Source organism: Lithobates pipiens, unplaced genomic scaffold, assembly GCF_037356315.1.
Source record: "Lithobates pipiens isolate NorthernLeopardFrog02 unplaced genomic scaffold, aLitPip1_a1.2 Scaffold_8, whole genome shotgun sequence".
NCBI classification, from domain to species: Eukaryota; Metazoa; Chordata; class Amphibia; order Anura; family Ranidae; genus Lithobates; species Lithobates pipiens.
The window spans coordinates 261,126,441-261,147,593 of NW_027507903.1; the positions used below are offsets into that span (position 1 = coordinate 261,126,441).

General features: G+C 44.5%; 1 protein-coding gene across 1 annotated transcript in view; it reads left to right on the top strand.

Annotated features, from left to right (window-relative positions):
- CEP290 (centrosomal protein 290) overlaps window positions 1-21,153 on the top strand; it is a 338,046-nt gene that overhangs the window by 117,044 nt on the left and 199,849 nt on the right. Inside the window, exons 23-25 of the mRNA XM_077471382.1 lie at window positions 1,411-1,513; window positions 10,010-10,240; window positions 17,396-17,569. Of these exons, the coding sequence (XP_077327508.1) occupies window positions 1,411-1,513; window positions 10,010-10,240; window positions 17,396-17,569 (508 nt within the window). The remainder of the gene's footprint in view (window positions 1-1,410; window positions 1,514-10,009; window positions 10,241-17,395; window positions 17,570-21,153) is intronic.

Sequence of the window (21,153 nt, forward strand, 5' to 3'; positions counted from 1 at the left end):
TGAATTTTGTTCCATGTATGGGCAGGCTGGATGTGCACAAGTCAATCTATTGAGCAACTTGTGTACAACACGCCTGTTTGAAAAATAATTCTCAATCAGGTCTGCCAGCTATAGCTGGTGGTGACAGTTTTCTGACAGTGGGGAAATCGCCCTGCTGTCAGATTACAAAGGCTCAGTGGAAGGGATCCCCCCCATCCACATCAAATGCGAATGGGGGAATAGATTAATTTTCTTTAGTTCAACCTGCTTGTATGGCCAGCCCTAATGATATAGTGCTGGACTAGTGGTATTTTTACAAGCTAACGGATGCTTTATGTTTAATTTGCTACAAGACCCATCCAATTGGGGCACCTTCCACCACCAGACCCCATAGCTGCCCAAGGGCTGCTAAAACTATTGTTAAGCCACTGTATATAGTACCAACTATATAAAAAAAATACTACAGACCATAAGTGTGCTTCAACATGTTATACATTAAATCTCCATTATAAGCTTTACCTATGATCCTCTGCATGCTGAGGTTGCACATAGTTATAGGGCAGGGATATGCAATTAGCGGACCTCCAGCTGTTGCAGAACTTCAAGTCCCATGAGGCATAGCAAGACTCTGACAGCAATAAGGATGACACCCAGAGGCATGATGGGACTTGTAGTTTTGCAACAGCTGGAGGTCCTCTAATTGCAGATCCCCATTTATAGGGCTTTTGGGCTTATTCTGGCTGCCACCCATACATGACTGGGGCCTGAAAATCTTTCGGTGCAAGTCATGCCATATAAATGGAAAATTGGTGTCCACCCCTAGATGCTCAGAGAATTCATTGTCATGAGAAAGATTTTTTTGAACACCCAAAATTGGAGAATGACTTTTTATTATGAAATACTGATTCCGTTGTTGCATTGTTTCGTTTATGTTTATTTTAAAGCATTTCTTATGCCCTTTGTAGGATCATACAAAAGGGTCACTTAACTACTAACCTCTCCAGCAGCATATTTCCTTGCTCTCTTGCTGCTCAGAGAGTGAAGTGACATATGCGGAGCTTCTGGGTATAGACGAGCATATACCACTCTGTGCCTCATGGTTGGCCCAGCGTTGCCATATAAGTTGAGGGAAGAAGTCTATAAGCCTGTGTGTGTTTCTATAAGTTGGTTTAGAGTTTATATATTTTTTTTTTTTCACTTGTCCTGCTGGCTGAATGAAGCAGCATAATGGCAAGGAATGGTGAGTATGTGCTGGATTCAAACACTACCAGACAGTCAAAAAGTCAGTGTCAAACGGGCAGGTATTCAGATGTATTGCTGTGGAGGGTGAATATAAGCGTTCAAACTGTATTGCTGGCAGGCTCTTCATTGAAGGTGTATAGAATAACAAATAAAAACTATGTCTCCAATATTGATTTCTTATTGATACAGTGAAAAAGAAACATGGCAGCAGGAAATTGAGAAGATTAAAGAAGAAAATTCAAAATTGGAAAGTCAGAAAGAACAGGATGCAGTACAAATAAAAGAATACATGGTAAGTACACATTTATTTACCTTACCTTATGTGGTGGCTTCCCTACAGCAGACAAATGCAGATTTCTCCAAGAGCATTTAAGGATTCCCAAATATAGGTTGGTCTGATAGTCAAATAGTTACCAGATGTGCCTACCTGTTGGTCACTAAATGCAATTGATGGCTTCATTTGTGAATAGGAAGTGGGTGGGGATTGGAAGCGGCTATGGTATATGTTAAAATACTCCTGGGGATTCGTGATTCCAAGGTTCTATGAAATGTATCTGAATACCTGTATAAGACTGGTTTAGAGGGGAAGTTCATTATAAGTGGCTTATCTTATCCAGCCAGGTTCCCAAGTAAGTTAAAGCGGAAGTAAACCCATCACTCTAACAGTTTGAAAAAACAGTTACATTCTCGGCATGCCGGAAATGCTAACTGTCACATTGGTTGTACTCTCAACCAAACTGTCAAACCATCCAATGGCTGGTGTCATAACTGATCACATGTGCAGCTTCATGGCAGTTAAAGATTAAATGGAGGCCAAGATGGCAGCTTCCTTGGCTGAAAAGGATAGGAGGGTTTACTTCCACTTTAACGGTCCATGCACACTGGCTTTAAAATCACTGCTTCTACAGGAGTTTAGTGTTTTGCTTGTAAAAGCAGCTCAATGTTATCCTATGTGTTCATGGACATTGGAACATTAGAGGCATATTTTTTTTTTTTTTTTTTTTTTTTTTTTTTTTTGAAGTTGCATCAGTTTATAGCACGCCATAATCTCTCGTCAACAAATTTGTGGCAAGTTTTACGCCCTTGTGATTTTTGGTGCCCTTCTTCTCATCGCCACTATTTTGCCTGTTGGCAGTGCTACTTTGACATCACATGCAATCCTTTTTCCTTTTTTCTTTTTTAACATCTTCCTCTATTTTATTTTTATTTATTTTATAAGAATTTCGAAAAAGTAGGAATATTACAAAAATATGCTTCCTATTCCATAAACTTATATTTTCCCGTCCCCTCCCCCTCAGATCTCCCTCCCCAACCCCCCCCTCTCTCTCTCCGTCTCTCTCTCCCGCCCTCCCCCTCCTCTCTCCTCGGGACCACTCATTCTGGGACATTCCCTTGTTTCTTAAACTCCAACCATTTTCCCCATTTGCTATGATAAATTTCCACTTGATCTCCTCTTTTAAGTATTGATTCCTCCATTGATCTTAACCACTCTACTTTAGCTAACCATTCCCTCATGGATGGGGGTTCAACAGAGCCCCATCTCTTTGGGATCAGGCTTTTTGCAGCAATCAATAAGTGAGGTATCAATGAATTTTTATATTCCCCTATTGTTTTATCTGTGTCATGAAATAGACATGTCCAAGGATCCTTCTTTACCTGTTCCCCTGTTATCTGGAAGATGTTTCCTATTATTTTCTCCCACTAAGGGCCAATCTTACCACACTCCCACCAGATATGTGCAAAAGTTCCCACCTTATCACAACCCCTCCAGCATAGTGCTGATATGTCCGGCCTTCTCTTATGCGCTCTTTGTGGGACAATATACCATCTTGCCATTAATTTAAATGACATTTCCGCTGACATATTGTCCTTAGATATTGTACCTGCTATTCTTAAAATCTTCTTTCTACGTTCCTTATCTCCCAGAGTACCCAACTCTTCTTCCCATTTTTTCAAAAACAGTGGTTCTCCTGGTTCCTTTTCCTCCTCCAGAATTTTATAGATTTTGGACAAACTTTTTTTTTTACAGCTCGGGTCTGAAAGCATTCTCTCCATAGGTCTAAGATCTCCTTCCCCGCGAAGTGGTCGGGGTAGCGCCTGAACAAAATGTTTAATTTGTGCATATCTCCAGCTATCTAATTTCCTACATCCCCATTTTTGTCTTATTTCTCCTAAAGTACAAACTCTGTCCCCTTTCATCACATCTTTCAAAAAAATATCACCCCTTTTTGCCCATCTTGTGAAATAAACATATTCTTCCTTCCCTGGTTTAAAAAAACTTGTGTCTAATAAAGAAATTAAAGGTGAATTGTGCTGCCAGTGATTTAATTCGCCCACTTTATCCCATATTCTAAACAGATTAGTAGTTAGTGGGTTAGTGCTTCTCCCCAAGTCACGGTAGTCCCGAGGTATCCAGATCCTTTTTCCTAGATTAACTCCACTTTGTGTTTTCTCTATATTTACCCACCCTTTATCGCCTTTATCATACACCCAATCCACCACCCGTGAAATTACTGCTGCCTGATAATATCTTCTAAAGTTCGGGGCGGCTAATCCCCCTTCTGCTTTCCCCCTTTCCAGAGTCGCATATGAGATTCTAGGGTTCCTACGTCCCCATATATGTTTTAAAATTAGGGTTTGGAGTTTCCTAAAGAACTCCTGCGGAACTTTTATTGGGATCATTTGGAACACATATATTAGTTTTGGTAAAATAAACATTTTCAACGCGTTTACTCTTCCTATTAGCGACAGGGGTTTATATCTCATGCGTTTAATACATTCTTTCACCCTATTTAATATATCTGTATAATTAGCTGCGTATGCGGATGACAATGTGGGTGTGATTTTTACTCCCAGGTACCTCAAATCTTCCCTACACCAGATGAAGGGGAAGAACCTCTGGAGTTCCTCTTGTTCTTTTTTTGGTACCGTTATGTTCAGGATCTCAGTTTTTGACATATTAATCTTGAAATTTGTCAGCTTCCCATATCTATGGATCTCCCTGATTATATTTGGCAAAGTCACCCTGAGATCCGAAACATAAAATAATATGTCATCCGCATACGCAGAGATCTTATACTCTTCTCCGCCCATTCTCACCCCCCTTATGTCTCCATTCTTCCTAATTGAAGCCAACAAGGGTTCCAAGGCGAGTATAAACAGCATTGAAGACAGGGGGCATCCCTGTCTAGTTCCATTGTATAGCTTCACTACCGGGGAGAGGTTACCGTTAATTTTAATTTTTGCCGACGGGCGGGAATAAAATGCTTTTATCCATCGTAATATTTTTTCTTTTAACCCTAAATATCTTAAAGTCTCAAACATGAAGCCCCAGTCTACCCTGTCGAATGCTTTTTCAGCATCCACCGATAACAGGGCGACTGGGGGTCCACTGCTCTCCACCCCATGAATCAACATTAGGGTTTTAAGACAATTATCCCTCCCCTCCCTGCCCGTAACAAACCCCGTTTGGTCCCTATGGACCCATTGGGGGAGCAACGGTTTCAATCTCTCTGCTATCACTTTTGAGAATATCTTCACATCCGTGTTCAGAAGAGAGATTGGTCTATAACTCCCAGGGGTTGTTGGCTCCTTCCCCTCCTTTAATATCAAAGTTATGTAAGCCATCAATGCCTCTTCCCTCAGATCTTCCCCTTCTGCAACTGCATTCATATACTCACATAATTTGGGGGCCAATATCTTTTCAAACTTTTTGTAATATAAAATTGGAAACCCATCCGGGCCTGGACTTTTCCCTATTGCCATCCCTCTTATTGCCCTCGCCACCTCGTCTACCGTGACCGGGGTCTCCAACATTTCCAGCTCTTCCTCCGGGACTTTAGGAAAATCTATCCCTTTTAAATACTCAATAGTATCCTCCTTATCTCTGTTTTTCTCCATTCCCTGTCCTACCTTATATAACAGACTATAATATTTATGGAAGACCGTCGCTATTTCAGGAGTGGAGTGCTTCATTTCCCCCTTTTCATTTTTAATTTTGGGTATGAAAGACAAATTCCTTCTCTCCCGCACTACTCTCGCTAACCATTTCCCAGGTTTGTTCCCCTCCTGGTATCTTATGCTCTCTGCCCAGTGGTTAACTCGCACCCTTTCCTCCTCCATAAGTTCTTCTAATTGTAGCTTCTTATCTTTTAGCTCTACTTTCTCTGGGATCCCCTTTGATCTAGTTTGTTGCTCCAGTTCCCAAATCTCCTTATTTAGATCTTGTAACCTTTTCCCTATTTCCTTTTTTTTCCCTGTCCCAATGCTTATTAGGATTCCTCGTATATATGCTTTGTGGGTCTCCCATATCGTACTCCTCGTAACCCCAGGGGAATCATTTCTTATAAAAAACTCTTCTAGTTCTATTTCAATTCTGCTTCTAGTTTCTGGGTCCTGGATCAAAGCTTCATTTAATCTCCATGTCTCTCTTTTAGCCTGATCTATTACTAGCTCCAGCTGCACCATGACTGGAGCATGGTCAGATAAGGAGATAGATTTTATTACTGTATCTTTGAGAGCTGGGAGCATTTGATGTTCAATCAGAACATAATCAATTCGGGTGAATGTCCCATGCACCGAAGAGTAGAAAGTATAGTCTCTACTGTTCGGATGTTTAATCCTCCAAGCGTCAACCAACTGAAATTCTAAGAGCAGGGCCTTTATTTTTTTATATCTAAGCTCCGGCCAACGCGGGGACCCGGCTGAGGAGTCCACCCGAGGGTCGATGCCCATATTCAGATCTCCCGCTACTATCAGTTTACCTTTTTTAAACTCCGCTAATAGTTCCAAAACCTTCCTTAAAAATTTATCTGGGTCCCTGTTTGGGGAGTATATATTCGCAAAGGTGTATATTCCATCCGATAGTTTCCCTCTTATAAACAAGAATCTCCCTTCTGGGTCGGCCATCTGTTTCTCGACTTCAAACCTCACACTTCTCTCAAAGCCTATTGCTACCCCCCTGGCGTTACATGTTGTAGAGTCACCGTAGAACCATGTTGGGAACCCCCGGGACGTCAGTCTCCCTGTAGCCTCGTGTGATAAATGTGTTTCCTGCAAGCAGACCACATTCGCTCCATACAATTCCAACTCCCTATTAACTCTGAACTTTTTTTGGGGAGTACTTATACCCCTTACATTATATGTTATCAATTTCAGTCTTGTCATATCTCACTGATCCCCTCCCCCTCCCCTCCTCCCCCGGCCCCCCGGGAGGGAGACATCCCCCCCCCACCGGAGGTCGACGCGGGGGAAGAGAGAAGGGGGGGGCGAGAGAGCAGGAGAGAGAGCACCTAAACCCTGTTTGAGAGAGAGATTACCCCCTAACCCACCCCCCCTCCACCCCCCTCCCATCCCCCCTCCCCCCTTCCCCCTCCTCCATTTGGAGGAGTGAACAATTTCCACATTTGTTCCTCGCTTAGGTGTCCCGGTGACCCACAGGTCACCTTTTGCCCACCTAGCATTCTTTGGGAGGACCGCCTCATTCACGGCCTGTCCATGTGCCCACACCTCCCCCCCTCACCCGCCAATGGTGGTAATTATACCCCCTCCCTCCCCCCCCCGTCCTGGACCCGAGACCATTGCACCACCCTACTAATTCCTTCGTTCCCCAACACCTCCTCCCATCCTGGTAGTGCTGGTGGGGGGATTTCTAACTTATTACAAAAGTCCGTTAAATCCTCTGGGAACCTTAGTACTGCGGAGCGGCCATCTCTCCTTCCCCTAAGGCATGCTGGGAACCCCCATTGATAGGGGACATTTAGTGACCTCATCAGATCTGTCAGAGGTTTAAGGAGCCTTCTTCTCCTCAATGTTTCCCCTGCTAGGTCCGAGAATATCTGTATCTCCGCCTCCTGAAACAAAATTTTATCCAACCTTCGGATATTCTCCAACACTAACGCTTTATCCTCGTAAAAATGGAATCTAATTATTACGTCTCTTGGTTTTTCTGTGGCTTGGGCGCGGTATCCCGTGACTCGATGTACTCTGTCTATTTTTAATTTGTCCTTCTCCGCCCTGCCTAGAATGGGATTAAACAAGTCCTGCATCACCCTAGGGAGCTCTTCATTTTTAAATTTTTCTTCTAGGCCTTTTATCCTTAAATTTTTCCTTCTTCCGCGATTTTCTTGGTCCTCGATTTTATATAGGATCGATCTGTTTGTTTTTTGGGCTAATTTCACTTGTTCTTTTAGATCCCTCATATTTTGTTCATATCCATTCATTCTTTCCTCCAACTCTTCCACCCTTCCTAGCACTCGGCCAATATCTGTCTTAATCCCGGCTATATCAGATTTAAGTGATGTTTCAACCTTGGTCAATGCCTCTGTAAATACCTCTCTCAGCATGCTCAGGCTCACTTGTGGGTCTGCCAGCACTAGGGCTCCTTCTAATTCGGGTTGGATTTCAGGTTGAATTTCGGGTAGGGGGGTAGCCTCTCCTTTTCTCCCCAGTTCTTCCCTTTTTTTGCCTTTATCTTCCTCTCGGGAGCTTACCCCCCCCGTCCTGGTACGAGTTGGGCCTACGTCCTTAGGTTTTCCTGCTCCCCGCACTTCTCCCGTGTCTATAGTTTTACTCGTGCCTGCACCTGATTTTCTTGATGTCTTCTGGCTAGGGGTTTCCTGGCTGCTTTCCAACACACTTGTCTCCCCCACTAAGTATCGTTGTATCCCCCCCGGGCTAACAGGTCCCGTACCCCCTCTTTTATTCATCTTCCCCGGCATTCTCCTTTGTTGCAGGTTAACACCCAGATCCAGGCCCTGTCCCTTTCCCTATGACTCTTATGGGGCCGGGTTGCTCAGATCACTTTCTGGGAGCGGGGTACCTCACTCCCTTGTATCTGTATGCCTGCAGGCAACTACAAGACAAAATTGCTGTCAGGGAGTGCTGGGTGCACAATGGGCGAAGGACCGACAATTGTGAAATGAGCCCCCAACCCAACCGCTATTTTATGCCTCTATCTAAAATTGTAAAAAAGAAAAAGAAAAAAAAAACTCTGCATAGCATTACTGATTATCAATCCTTCAAATGTCCATCTGTTCACCTCTCATCATTCCTCCCCCTGCAGGGTTTATATCCAGCTAATCAAGCAGTGTTGATAACAATCTGATAGTTCCAGAGAAGGAGTCACATTAAGAGCAGTTGTTAGCGTGCTTATGTATATATCCGCCTTGCCACTTTCCAAGAGAAGTTATTACAATAACAGCTTCTAGTCAATGATAATGACAAGATTTGCAGCCGACCATCACCCCTCCTTTCATTCACACAGATTGCTCAGCTATCATTGCTCCTCCACTCTATCGCTGATTATCTCATTCATAGCCTTGCCGGCCTGTGCAGGGGTGGAAAGGTCCGTGTCCGGCTAATCAGGCGATATTGGTAGTACACTGATAGACAGGTAGTAGACGTCAGATTAGCAGCAATCGTTAACCAGCTTATACATGTATGTACCTTACCGCTTTCAAAGAGAGGTCTTTAAAATGATAACTTCTGATCACTGATAATGACCAAATCTCCAGCGGGCCATCTCCCCTCCACTCATCCATACGGTTGCTCACCTCTCACTGCTCCTCCACTCTGTCAATGACCCTTTAATTCTTTGCCTTACCGACCTATGTAGGGTAGGGAAGGTCCGTGCCGTCAAGCCTGCTCCGCTGAAAGGAGGGGGGGGCGTAAGGCTTCCTACAGAGCCACCTTCCCGCCGCTGTGTCTCCGCTTCACAGGAAGCATTCTCCGCTCGCTCTCTCTCCTGGCTTGATCCGGGGCGTCCGCTCGCCTCGTGGAAGCGAACAGCTGACGGCGGGTGGGCGGGGCGGGTGGATCAGGAGGCATAGGCGGGTGCGGCGGGGGGAAAGGACGCGAGCCGACGGCCGCTACGTGTCCACGGCTCCTCCCATCCCCTCCCCCATTAGAGGCATATTTTAAACTCAGTTTTTAGAGGCAGAAAAAAAAAATACCTTCTAGATTGCATTTTTGATTTGTAGTTTTTTGGCAGAAAAAAAAGCTAAACGCTCCTAAACATGTGTACAAAATCGCTCTCTATTTGAACTTTTTTTTTCTGCTAAGGGAACTGGAGTTTTTTTTAAGCCCAGTTTGCATGGAGCCTAGCTTGGACAGTTGACTACCTGTATCTCAAACTTAACTGTTTTGTATAAATGATATTGGTGTGTGTGGTGGTGTACTTATGTGTGTACTTACTTTATTACAGGTATTTATATAGTGCCAACAAATGCAGCACTTTACATATTGTACATTCACAACAGTCCCTGCCCTCAAGGATCTTACAATCTAAGGTCCCTATCCCACATGCATACGTACACTAGGGCCAATTTTTACCAGAGCCCGTTAACCCATGAGTATGTCTTTGGAGTGTGGGAGGAAACCACAACACATAGAGGAATCCCACAAAAGAACAGGGAGAACATCTACAATTCTTCAAGATGATGCCATGTGCTGCAAGGCAGGAGTGCTTTACCACTAAGCCACTGTGCTCCAGGGAAAGGATTCTGCACAACCAGATGGCAAATCGACACATAATTTCTGCTACAGTGCAAACACAGCGTACTCCCCTATGTATATGTACATATGAGCCTGTGCTTATACTGCAGCAAAATCCATTGTGGATTTGTCATTTGGTATTGTAGTACCCTTTCCTTGGATATAATTACTTTCTAACAGTTGGTGGTTTGCACTCACTGTGTGTGTGTACATAGTCATTTTGGAGGATGCTATTTTTGATGGATAGCTTCTTGTAAAATTAATGAGTTTGCTTTTCTCAATCTCTCCACAACAGAAATTGTTAGACTCATTAAAAATGGGTCCAGATGAAATTAAAAAACTGCTGGCAGAAAATGCAAGAAAGACGACTGTATTAAGAGTAAATGAAAAGTCGCTCACCAGGCGATATACAACTTTACTGGAAATGGAACAGCACCTGCGGAAAGAAAATGGCAAACTCAGGGATGAAATATCAGACATGGAGGCTGCAGTAGGGGAAAGAATTGGGTATCTGCAGAGGTATAAGGTATGGAGAAAATCAAATTTTTTTTTTTTTGTTGATTAAATGTAATTCACCCTTTAAATAACACTGTTTCCAATGTAAAATGAAATGCATTCCTTTTAACAGCATGACCTTCCACAATCAATTGTAAGAAAGGAAGGGATTCCGGCGCTCCAGTTTTTGTAATGTCTTATTAGAATGGTGCAATACAAGCTTAAATGGCTCATTAAAATCAGTCACTATGTATTTGCAGATGAGAAGGCAGCCATCCTCAGAGGGTGTCCATAACCTCAGTATACAAGCAAAAAAGACAGGAAGGGGGGGTTTTTGGAAGCGCCAACTCCAGTAGTTCTATCACATATATATATATATATATATATATATATAGTTCTGAACCTGCAAACCAGTAAGTAAAAAAAAAATATATATATATATATATATATATATATGTGATAGAACTTCTGGAGTTGGTTAAAGTGATTGTAAAGGAAAAAATGTTTATTTAAAAAAAATAACACAAGTTATACTTACCGGCTCTGTGCAGTGGTTTTGCATGGAGCAGCCCCCTCTGGTGCTCTGGGCCCCTTCCCCTTGTCGAGTGCCCCCATAGCAAGCCTTTCTGTGGGGGCACTCATTTGTGTGCTCGCTCCCGGGCCAGCTCTCTGCGTCCTTAAGACACATAGAGCACGTCTCTTCGGCCCCTGCTCCCACCTTGCTGGCTGTGATTGACAGCCATGGGAGCCAATGGCTCCTGCTTCTGCATCTCAGCCAATCACTAGGGAGGGACCTGCGAGAGCCTCGGGTCTCATGCACATCGCCGGATAGAGATCAGACTAAGGTAAGTATTAGGGGGTCTTAGGGGGAAGCTGGACACTGAAGATTTTTTTTTTTACCTTTATGCATAGAATGCATGATGATAAAAAAAAAAAAAAGCCTTCAGTCTTTACAACCACTTTGACTAATGTATATGCAAGCAGAAAGCTATTTTGCATATCCTGTGCAGAACCCAGGCATGGGTTTTAGTGTTGTAGATTTTTCTATTATATTACTTATACATTCATACCAGACTGATTTCTTAATATACATTATAGGCTTAATAAAAATAGACAGAAAGTATACTGGAATTGTGACATACCATCAACAAAATCTTATAGTAAAAAACCTCAAATACGATGTAGATATAAATAGACTTAGAATATCAAATCCAATCCACAGCCTTCCCTGCGGGGATATCTGTTTGTATATCCTTTCTCCTATCGACTTACTCACTGTTGAGAATATGGCATTCTAATTGACACATTTCAAGAGCTGCCCTTGCTCCTCAGAACTCTGTGTCAGCTAGGATGCACCCTGGAGTTAGTGTCAATAGCGAGAAAGTCCGTAGGATGGATATCACACACAAAGATATCCCTGTTGGGAAGGCTGCATTTGGTTTTGATGTGATGAGCCTATTTTTATATGCATTGTGAGTACCAGTTGTGTTTTACAATACATTTTGTTCAATGGTATGTTACAATGCTAGTGTGCTTTGTGTGTTGGTTTTTAATATGGTTAAAGTGTTATTAACCCACAACTGTAAAACCAGTCTGTACAAGCAGTAAAGCGTGCTTGTTATGCTCAATGTGGAACCTAAGGGGTTAATCATCTGCATTGTCTATAAAGGCTGTTTGATCGTGTCTTCTCTGATCCTCCCCTTCTTTCACTGACTCCACTACATTTCCTGATAGAACAGAGCAATAGGGGACAGGCTGCACATGCTCAGTTTGGTGTGTATTGCTAGAGAGTTTTTTTTTTTTTTCTTGGGAGGGTGCTTTTGATCAGCACAAGGCCAATCAGCATTGTCCAGATAAAGGGTCAGAGGTCCTGCAGTCTTTAAGGACAATCGGAGGAAAATGAAACCTCCCCCTACAAGCTTAAACCAGAAACTGTTAGAGATGTTCTGTGTACTGTCAGAGACCAGATATAGTGAATGCAGTGTGCTGGGTTTAGTAACACTTTAACCACTTTCAGACCGGACCATTTTGCTGGTAAATGACCAGAGGTCTTTTTACACTTTGGCACTGCGCTGCTTTAACTGGTAATTGCGCGGTCATGCAATGTTGTACCCAAACAAAATTTGCGTCCTTTTCTTCCCACAAATAGAGCTTTCTTTTGATGGTATTTGATGGCCTCTGCGATTTTTATTTTTTGCGATATAAACGTAAAAAGACCGCAAATTTTGAAAAAAAATGATATTTTCTACTTTTTGTTATTAGAAAAATCCAATAAACTCAATTTTAGTCATACATTTAGGCCAAAATGTATTCAGCCACATGTCTTTGGTAAAAAAAAAGTCAATAATTGTATATTTATTGGTTTGCGCAAAAGTTGTCACATCTACAAACTAAGGTACGTTTTCTGCAATTTACGCAGCTTTTAGTTTACGACTGCCTATCTCATTTCTTGAGGTGCTAAAATGGCAGGGCAGTACAAAACCCCCCCAAATGACCCCATTTTGGAAAGTAGACCCCCTAAGGAAATTGATAAGAGGCATGTTGAGCCCATTGAATATTTTATTTTTTTGCCTCAAGCGATTGAATAATGACAAAAAAAAAAATTTTTTTTTTTTTTTACACAAAGTTGTCACTAAATGATATATTGCTCACACATGCTATGGGCGTATGTGAAATAACACCCCAAAATAAATTCTGCTGCTTCTCCTGAGTACGGGGATACCACATATGTGGGACTTTTTGGGAGCCTAGCCGCGTACGGGGCCCCGAAAACCAAGCACCGCCTTCAGGCTTTCTAAGGGCGTTACAGTTTTGAAGGCCATAAAATGCCAAGATGGCACAAACCCCCCCCAAATGACCCCATTTTGGAAAGTAGACACCCCTAAATTTAGGGGTACACTAGTGAGACTAGGTAATAAATGGCGGGTGCCCTGAAACTATAAAAAAATAACTAACCAACCAGCGTCACCTGTAACAGTTATATGGTGATCACTGGTGAAAGGGTTAACTAGGGGGCAATCAGGGGGCTTTATGCGGTAGTATATGGGGGTCCCTGGCGCTATAAAAAGCTGCGGCGAACCTAAATACCTACCTGCCTAACTAGCGTCACCTGTGACACTAATACAGCGATCAGAAAAACGATCGCTTATTAGGCTGGGTTCACACTGGAGCGATGCGGGAACGCCACGAATGCGCGGCGGGTTCCCGCATCGCATGCCTCCCGGCGGCAGTTCACACTGCCCTATGCGAACTGCTGGGAGTGTCAGTGAAATGTTACTGACACCCCCAGATCAGTTCGCATATCGCAGTGCGATCTGCAAACTCGGATCGCATGGTGTGAACACCCATGCGATCCGATTCTGCTGCGGGCCAAAAAAAGGGTCCCGTGCGAATTTGCGGCGGGTGCGGCGGGTGTGGCGGGTGCGGCGGGTGCAGCGAATGGCTGAACTCGAATCGCACAGAGATCGGATGTGATTTGCACTGCAGTGCGGTGCGAATCACATCCGTTCTCATAAACCGCTGCAATGTGAACCCAGCCTTAGTGACACTGGCGACGGGGGGTGATCACGGGGTTAAACCTTTATTGGGGGGGTTAGGGGGGTACCTTAGAACTAAAGGGGGCTAACCCTAACTGCCCTAACAGTTATTAGTCACAAATGACACCCGCCGGGTGATCAGGGGGTTAAACCTTTATTAGGTAATAAATGGCGGGTGCCCTGAAACTATAAAAAATAACTAACCAACCAGCGTCACCTGTAACAGTTATATGGTGATCACTGGTGAAAGGGTTAACTAGGGGGCAATCAGGGGGCTTTATGCGGTAGTATATGGGGGTCCCTGGCGCTATAAAAAGCTGCGGCGAACCTAAATACCTACCTGCCTAACTAGCGTCACCTGTGACACTAATACGGCGATCAGAAAAATGATCGCTTATTAGGCTGGGTTCACACTGGAGCGATGCGGAAACGCCACGAATGCGCGGCGGGTTCCCGCATCGCATGCCTCCCGGCGGCAGTTCACACTGCCCTATGCGAACTGCTGGGAGTGTCAGTGAAATGTTACTGACACCCCCAGATCAGTTCGCATATCGCAGTGCGATCTGCAAACTCGGATCGCATGGTGTGAACACCCATGCGATCCGATTCTGCTGCGGGCCAAAAAAAGGGTCCCGTGCGAATTTGCGGTGGGTGCGGCGGGTGTGGCGGGTGCGGCGAATGGCTGAACTCGAATCGCACAGAGATCGGATGTGATTTGCACTGCAGTGCGGTGCGAATCACATTCGTTCTCATAAACCGCTGCAATGTGAACCCAGCCTTAGTGACACTGGCGACGGGGGGTGATCACGGGGTTAAACCTTTATTGGGGGGGTTAGGGGGGTACATTAGAACTAAAGGGGGCTAACTCTAACTGCCCTAACAGTTATTACAGTCACAAATGACACCAATGCAAAAAAAAAAAAAAAAAAAAAAAAAAAAATGACATTGGTGTCACTGTGACTGGGGGGCAGGGGTAATTGGGGGGGTGATCGGGGGGTAAAGGGGGGGTGTGAGTGTGCCTGGCATGTTCTACTGTGTGTGTAGAGTGTTGGTGCAACTCACCGATCCGCTCTCCTCCGTGTCGGAACGAAAAATACCGACACGGAGGAGAGAATACATCACTTCCTCTCCTGTGTTTACATTACAGGAGAGGAAGTGATGTCACGGGGGATTCCTATTCGTCGGGAGCGATCGCGAGGGGGTGGCCATGAACGAATGGCCGTCCCCTCGTCCGGGATCGCTCCCGCACGAATACCGACCGCCGCAGGCACCGGGCGGGGGCCCGATCGGGCCCCCGACCCGCGGGAGGCAAGGGACGTACATGTACGCCAATATGCCTGCCCGTGCCATGCTATCGACGTACATCGTCGTGCGGCGGTCGGCAACTGGTTAAGGTGTAACTAAAGGCAAAACCTTTATTTTTTTTTTTTTTTATTATTTTTTTAGTTTTGTATAGAGTGGATATGGATTAGAACCCCTGTCAGGTTTTTATTGCCTTGTGTGCTCCCTCTTTATTTGTCCTGATTACCATTATCATTGAAAGTAAAAAGAAAATCCCAAATTTTGGGTTGACACCAGAAGAATAATAAAGGGGAAATCTTACAATGGGCACACTCTGGGATGCCTCACTTTAGAGGGCTTTTCTCTCACTTCCTGTTTTGTCCATGGGACAGGAAATCAAGGGACATCTCCCCAATGGGACACAGATGGAAAAAATAAACTGACAGATGGTATAACTCTCATTTACCCTATCGAAATAAAAGAAAGTTTACCTTTAGTTACACTTTAAGAGATGCCTAGTCTGAAAGTGAAAGCTGCAAGTTTGTGTATACCTAATATGATTGGAAATGAGCTGCTGGGACATTCGCTTGAGAAAAATATATTGTTGCATTCTTGTTTCCTTTTAACGCATAGGCACTGTAATTTATTTTGTTGTATATAGTATGGGCTGTAACCGTCATTAAGACAAAGGGTTGTTCTAAAAGTTGCTTGAGGCAGTCGCACACAAGTTAAGATTCTCCTAGTTAGTCAAACAAGAAAGTTGGTAAGATGTTCTAAAAAATATCTCATTTGGTTGGCACACTGTACTCCAGAATAAATGAAATTATTGCTATAGCGTGGTAGCTCTCTTCTGCCCATTGAAGTCCCTTATGCCACGTTCTCAATTTTTCGGGAAATTTTTCCATAAATTCCGATCGTGTGTATTCAATTCCGACGCGTAAAAACTCACGAATGCTCAGATTCAACTATGAGATGGAAGCTATTGGCTACTGGGTATTGAACTTCCTTTTTCTAGTCCTGTTGTACGTGTTGTACAGCACTGCATTCTTGACAGTTGGAATTAGCTGTGACTGTGTGTATGCAAGACAGCTTGAGCTGAGATCCTTCAGAGCTTTTTCTGACCAAAATTCCAATCATATGTATGTGGCATTAGAGTGAAGAGTGTAGACAGGTGCAGCTGCATGGTAGCAAAGGGAAAGATGATAACCAAAATGTAAAAAATTCTAATGGAAGCCATTGTGCACTACATATTGGACAGTTGTATGCACATCATGCTCTAGTCAAGTATTTATGTCACTATATATACTTTATTCACTCTTCTTTTATCCAGAACATGTTGTGTGTTGTAAGAATGGTCCTTAAACTTTGTGAAATTGGATTGAGTGCATCTTTATATACTGTATATCCTAGTATTTTCTCAGTTTTCAGAGACCTTCAGGGCACATTATACTTGAACTACTGGGGGTTGCTGTAAGGAATAGGATTATTTATTGAGGGAATTAGTTATGTTTAACTGCAATATAAATTTTCTCCACAGCTGCAATAAACCCTGGGGCCCTTCACCATGTTATATATAGTCCCTATTCTTTTAGTTTAGTAGTATTGCTTTACATCTATAACAGCCTTTGTCAAGCTTTTTAACCCATAGGAAATAACTTTCCGGTCTCAGAGTACCCCTGCTAAAAATGTACTATATCAACAACTCATGATACATTATTGTGATGGTCAATCGGAAGAATGCTCCCTACAGTTGTGGTCATTGGGAATATGGATAGCTAAAAGATAAATGGTGTCGGTGGGGGCATATCTGAGAGGCAGAAATTGTTCATTTTCCAAGGAACTGCTAGCAACCCATGGCTGAATCCTAGGATTCCATGGAACCCTGGTTAAGAAACCATGATCAATATTAACACCTCTGCTCTGACCAATGATTTGTATTGCAGGCCATCTTTTATTCTGATCACTTACATGCGCACTGTTGCTTTAAGCATTTATTTTTATTTATCTTAAATTGGTTTAAAAGTCATACTTTTTTTTTTACCTTAATGCATTCTGTGCATTAAGGTAAAAAAAAAAAAACTTCCAGTAGCTGTTTATCCCCTTGCCCCTCCTAAACACTTACCTGAGTCCTGTATAGATTCAGCAATGCAGCCTTCTCTTCCCCTGCTCTCACAAGCTTGTGAGAGGGAGCAGCATTGCACAGAGCAGGTAAGTGTAACACAGTTATTATTTTAATAAAAAAAACAAAAAACTTTAGGTGCTTTAACTTAATGTTGACATTCCCATGCTTGATCGCTGTAAGAAACACATTTGGTATTAAAGAATTTACATTTTGAAAATTTTCTTTTTTTTCTTCTTCTCTTCAACAGGAAATCGCTGCTTTCAAAATGGCGGCTTTACAAAAAGCCTTGGATGACAGTGTACCTTTTTCAGAGTTGGAAATTGCCAATAAACAGTACAATGATCTAACTGCCAGATATAGGGATATGCTGCAGAAGGATAATCTGCTTGTACAGCGGACAGAAAATTTAGCGCATTTGGAGGTAACTTGTGCATCCACCATATAAGAATAATAACTTGCAGACCAATATTACTTCTGCCCTGTTTATGTAAATCTTGACGGCATATTTACAGAGAGAGCTAGCAACACATATTATATGTTATAAACTGGCCTTGTTTGTAAATTGATCTTTCGCTTATGTTCACCGACTGACACAGCTCCTCTCTTAGGCCATTGGGTTGTTACGCCACCTTCAGGAGAGGACTAGGCATAACATGTTAACATGTCAAAAGTATAGTGTAAGCGCTCCACTTATATATATATATATATATATATATATATATATATATATATATATATATATATATATATATTCCTTATGGTGATACAAAATAATTTGTATCACCATAAGGAATATATATATATAAGTGGAGCGCTTACACTATGCTTTTGACATGTCTTTCAGCTAAAAAGTCCCTAATTTTAGCGTGTCAGCAGCTGGTCGCTTATATCTTTTTAGTATTTTTTATTTTTTCTTTTCACTTTTTTATCTCCATTTGCGCAATATTGTTGGTGTATATTTCCATAACATGTTAACATGTAATATAAAAACTAGAACTTTCTAGTTTCGCCTAAGGGGCCAAGTGAAAAAGGACCTAGGAACCCTGCGGGCCCATTGGTCTGTGTATTTTTTTTGCAGAAGCTTTGCTTTTTGCGCAAGATTAAAGATCCTGTGATCTGCTATCAACAGCTGGCTGGGTGACAGGCTGTATACTCTTATCCTTGTAGTCTCCCCAGCCTGGCCAGAGAGGGTGTGCAGACCAGAGCTCCGCGCTGGGTTGGCCACGACATGCCTCCGCTCCATGGTTGGTGAGCGTAAATGCTTCGGGGCACACATATGACCGGGCTACCAATGTCTGCTTCACAGTGTGTTGGGCCAGCAGCTGCACCGTACTGATTGGAGAGTGGGTCTGTGATGGAATGTCTCCCAGCTCTTCAGGACTGGTAAGTACAGCTCTCCCTGCCTCGGTGGGGCTGAGCAGCTGGGCATTCCCTGGGAGGTCGATTCAGGGGTCCCTCACCTCCCTCTCCTCTCTGCCTGTCCCTGTCTTCCCTCCCCCCCTTCCCTGTGGGGGATGCTGCATGGGCTGCTGAGTGGTGTGTGTGTGCCATATATAGGGGCTCTCCAGGGGGGCTCTCACCTGGGGGGGGGGGGGGGCTGCGCTGGCTGGCTGTGTCCTGGATGTGTGTAGGTCTCTCCCTGGAGGTGTCTGGAGGCTGTGTCTGTTGATCGCTGTAGCGCTATTTCAACGCCATTTATCTGCCTGTTTTGTTCACTGTCCCTCATGGTATACAGTGCTCGGTGGCCATCTTTGGTGGGGCAGGGAGCAGCATGCTCTCCGACCATTTTCCTTTAGTTCGGCGGCCATTTTCCCTGTGATTAAGTCCGTAATACTGGACACTCGGCGGCCATTTTCTTGAAGCCTGAACACGTTTTTGGTCAGTTTCAGCGCCATTCAGAGCAGCTCTGCACAGTGCAGTGTGGTCTCCTATGCATCTTGGAGCTGAGGCAGGACACAGGCACTACTAGCTGGACAGCGCAGAGCCAGTCAGTGTTGTGAGTCCTGTGGGAAAGAGCCCCTCAGCCAGCAGCAGCTGGAGGGTGGGACCATCACTGTCCTAAGTCCCCAACAGATGGCAGACAGGGTAGGGTCAGCATGGCTTCAGAAACTGGTGTTTCTTCCCCCAAAATCCAGGCAATTGCAACCGGTTCGCCTGCAGACAGTGCAGTGCCTCTGGACACTTTGTCGGTGGTCCTCAATTAGTTTATTGCCAAGATGGAGGCAGTGTGTGGCCCCGCAAAGGTGGTAAAGAACAGCCCCTGCCCACCTATCCTCCGGGGAGAGCTCTGACGCAGACTCGGGCCCTGCTGAGGCTGGTGACCCCTGCTCTTTAATTTCAGATGACACTGACCAGGACCGATCGGACAGTGAGAATGAGTCCCTGTCCGGGTCCCTGCGCGAAAAAGCGCTTGTTGGAGCACTTATCACAGCTGAAGATTCAGGAGCCAGCAGATCCCTCTGCTGATGTAGCAGTCCCTTTTTGGGTCCCGTAAGCCAGCCTGTTGACCTAAGGTGTTCCCGTATCTGACTTATTTTTAACCCCAGTATCCAGGTTAAACAAAGTAACCACGATCCTGGTAAAGGGGACTCCTGCCTTTAAGGACCCCCCCGGACAGGAAGGCCGAGGCAGTGGCTTGTTCCTTGTTTACGGTTGTGGGGACAACAATGCGACCAGTACTGGCATCTGCACTTGTGTCTCAGACACTAACCGAGTGGGCAAAACCTTTGCACCGTGAATTGGGAGAGCAACAGGCTTCTGTCTGCGTGGAACTAGCAGACCAATTAGTGCAAGGCCTGAAGTACATTTGTGACGCAGCCCTGGATACCCTTCCTCTGTTATCCGGGGCTTCAGTGTCAGCAGTGGTGCTGAGGTACCTGATTTGGCTAAAATGCTGGTCTGCTGACCAGGCATCCAAAAAAGCCCTGACGGATCTTCCCTTCCTTGGCAATGGCTCTTTGGAGCCTCATTGGATGCCATTATTAAAAATGCCACAGGTGGTAAGAGTACACTACTCCCACAGGCCAGGAAGGTTAAGGAGCCACACCATAGGCAAGGGCTACAAACTGCTTTTTCGTCAGCCCGGGCTTCGACCAATCGTCCCCAGCCCGACAGGATGACCTCTGAAGGACCAAAGTGTCCCTGGTACCGCAAGCCTGCGAGCAAAAGTGCTACCACATGAAGGTTTTCCCCCACCCGCAACACGGGGGGGGGGCGCCTCCGGGAGTTTGCAGCCCGGTGGGCCTCTCGGCTGTCTGACCAATGGGTCTGCGATCTGATTTCCTCAGACTACAAGATAGAGTTCCTCTCTTGGCCACAAAACAGATTCTTCCCCTCCAGCATACCCGCCGGGAGGCCCTATTGGGGGCGGTAAGGGACCCGCTGAGTGGCGGGGTGATAGTACCTGTTCCGGAATTGGAACATTTCCAGGGGTTCTACTCAAACCTGTTTGTAGTCCCCAAAAAGGAAGGTGTACGTCCAATCTTGGACCTGAAAGCCCTCAATTACTTTGTAAAAGTACAGAGGTTCAGAATGGAATCAGTTCGCTCAGTAATCGCTGCACTCCATCAAGGGGACTAGCTGGCATCCTTGGACATCCAGGATGCATACTTGCACATACCCATATGCCTCCAGCTTCAGAGGTTTCTGCAATTTGCAGTCAGGGAAGCCCACTACCAGTTTGTGGCTCTCCCTTTTGGTTTGGCATCAGCCTCCGAGACTTTACCAAGGTACTGACTCCTGTTTTGGCGTTGGATGCGGCAACACTGGATCGCGATTGTGGGATACCTAGACGATCTCCTCCTGAGAGCATCTACCGCCTCAGAGTTAGAGGATGAGGTGGTGATCACCATGCAGACCCTGCAGGAATTTGGGTGGCTGTTGAACCTAAAGAAGTCGGTGGTTGTACCGACTCAGTGTTTGGAGTACCTAGGCTTACTGCTGGACTCCATGGAAACTAGAGTGTTTCTCCCTTCAGACAAGCTGCAGACTCCCAGAGCCGTGGCA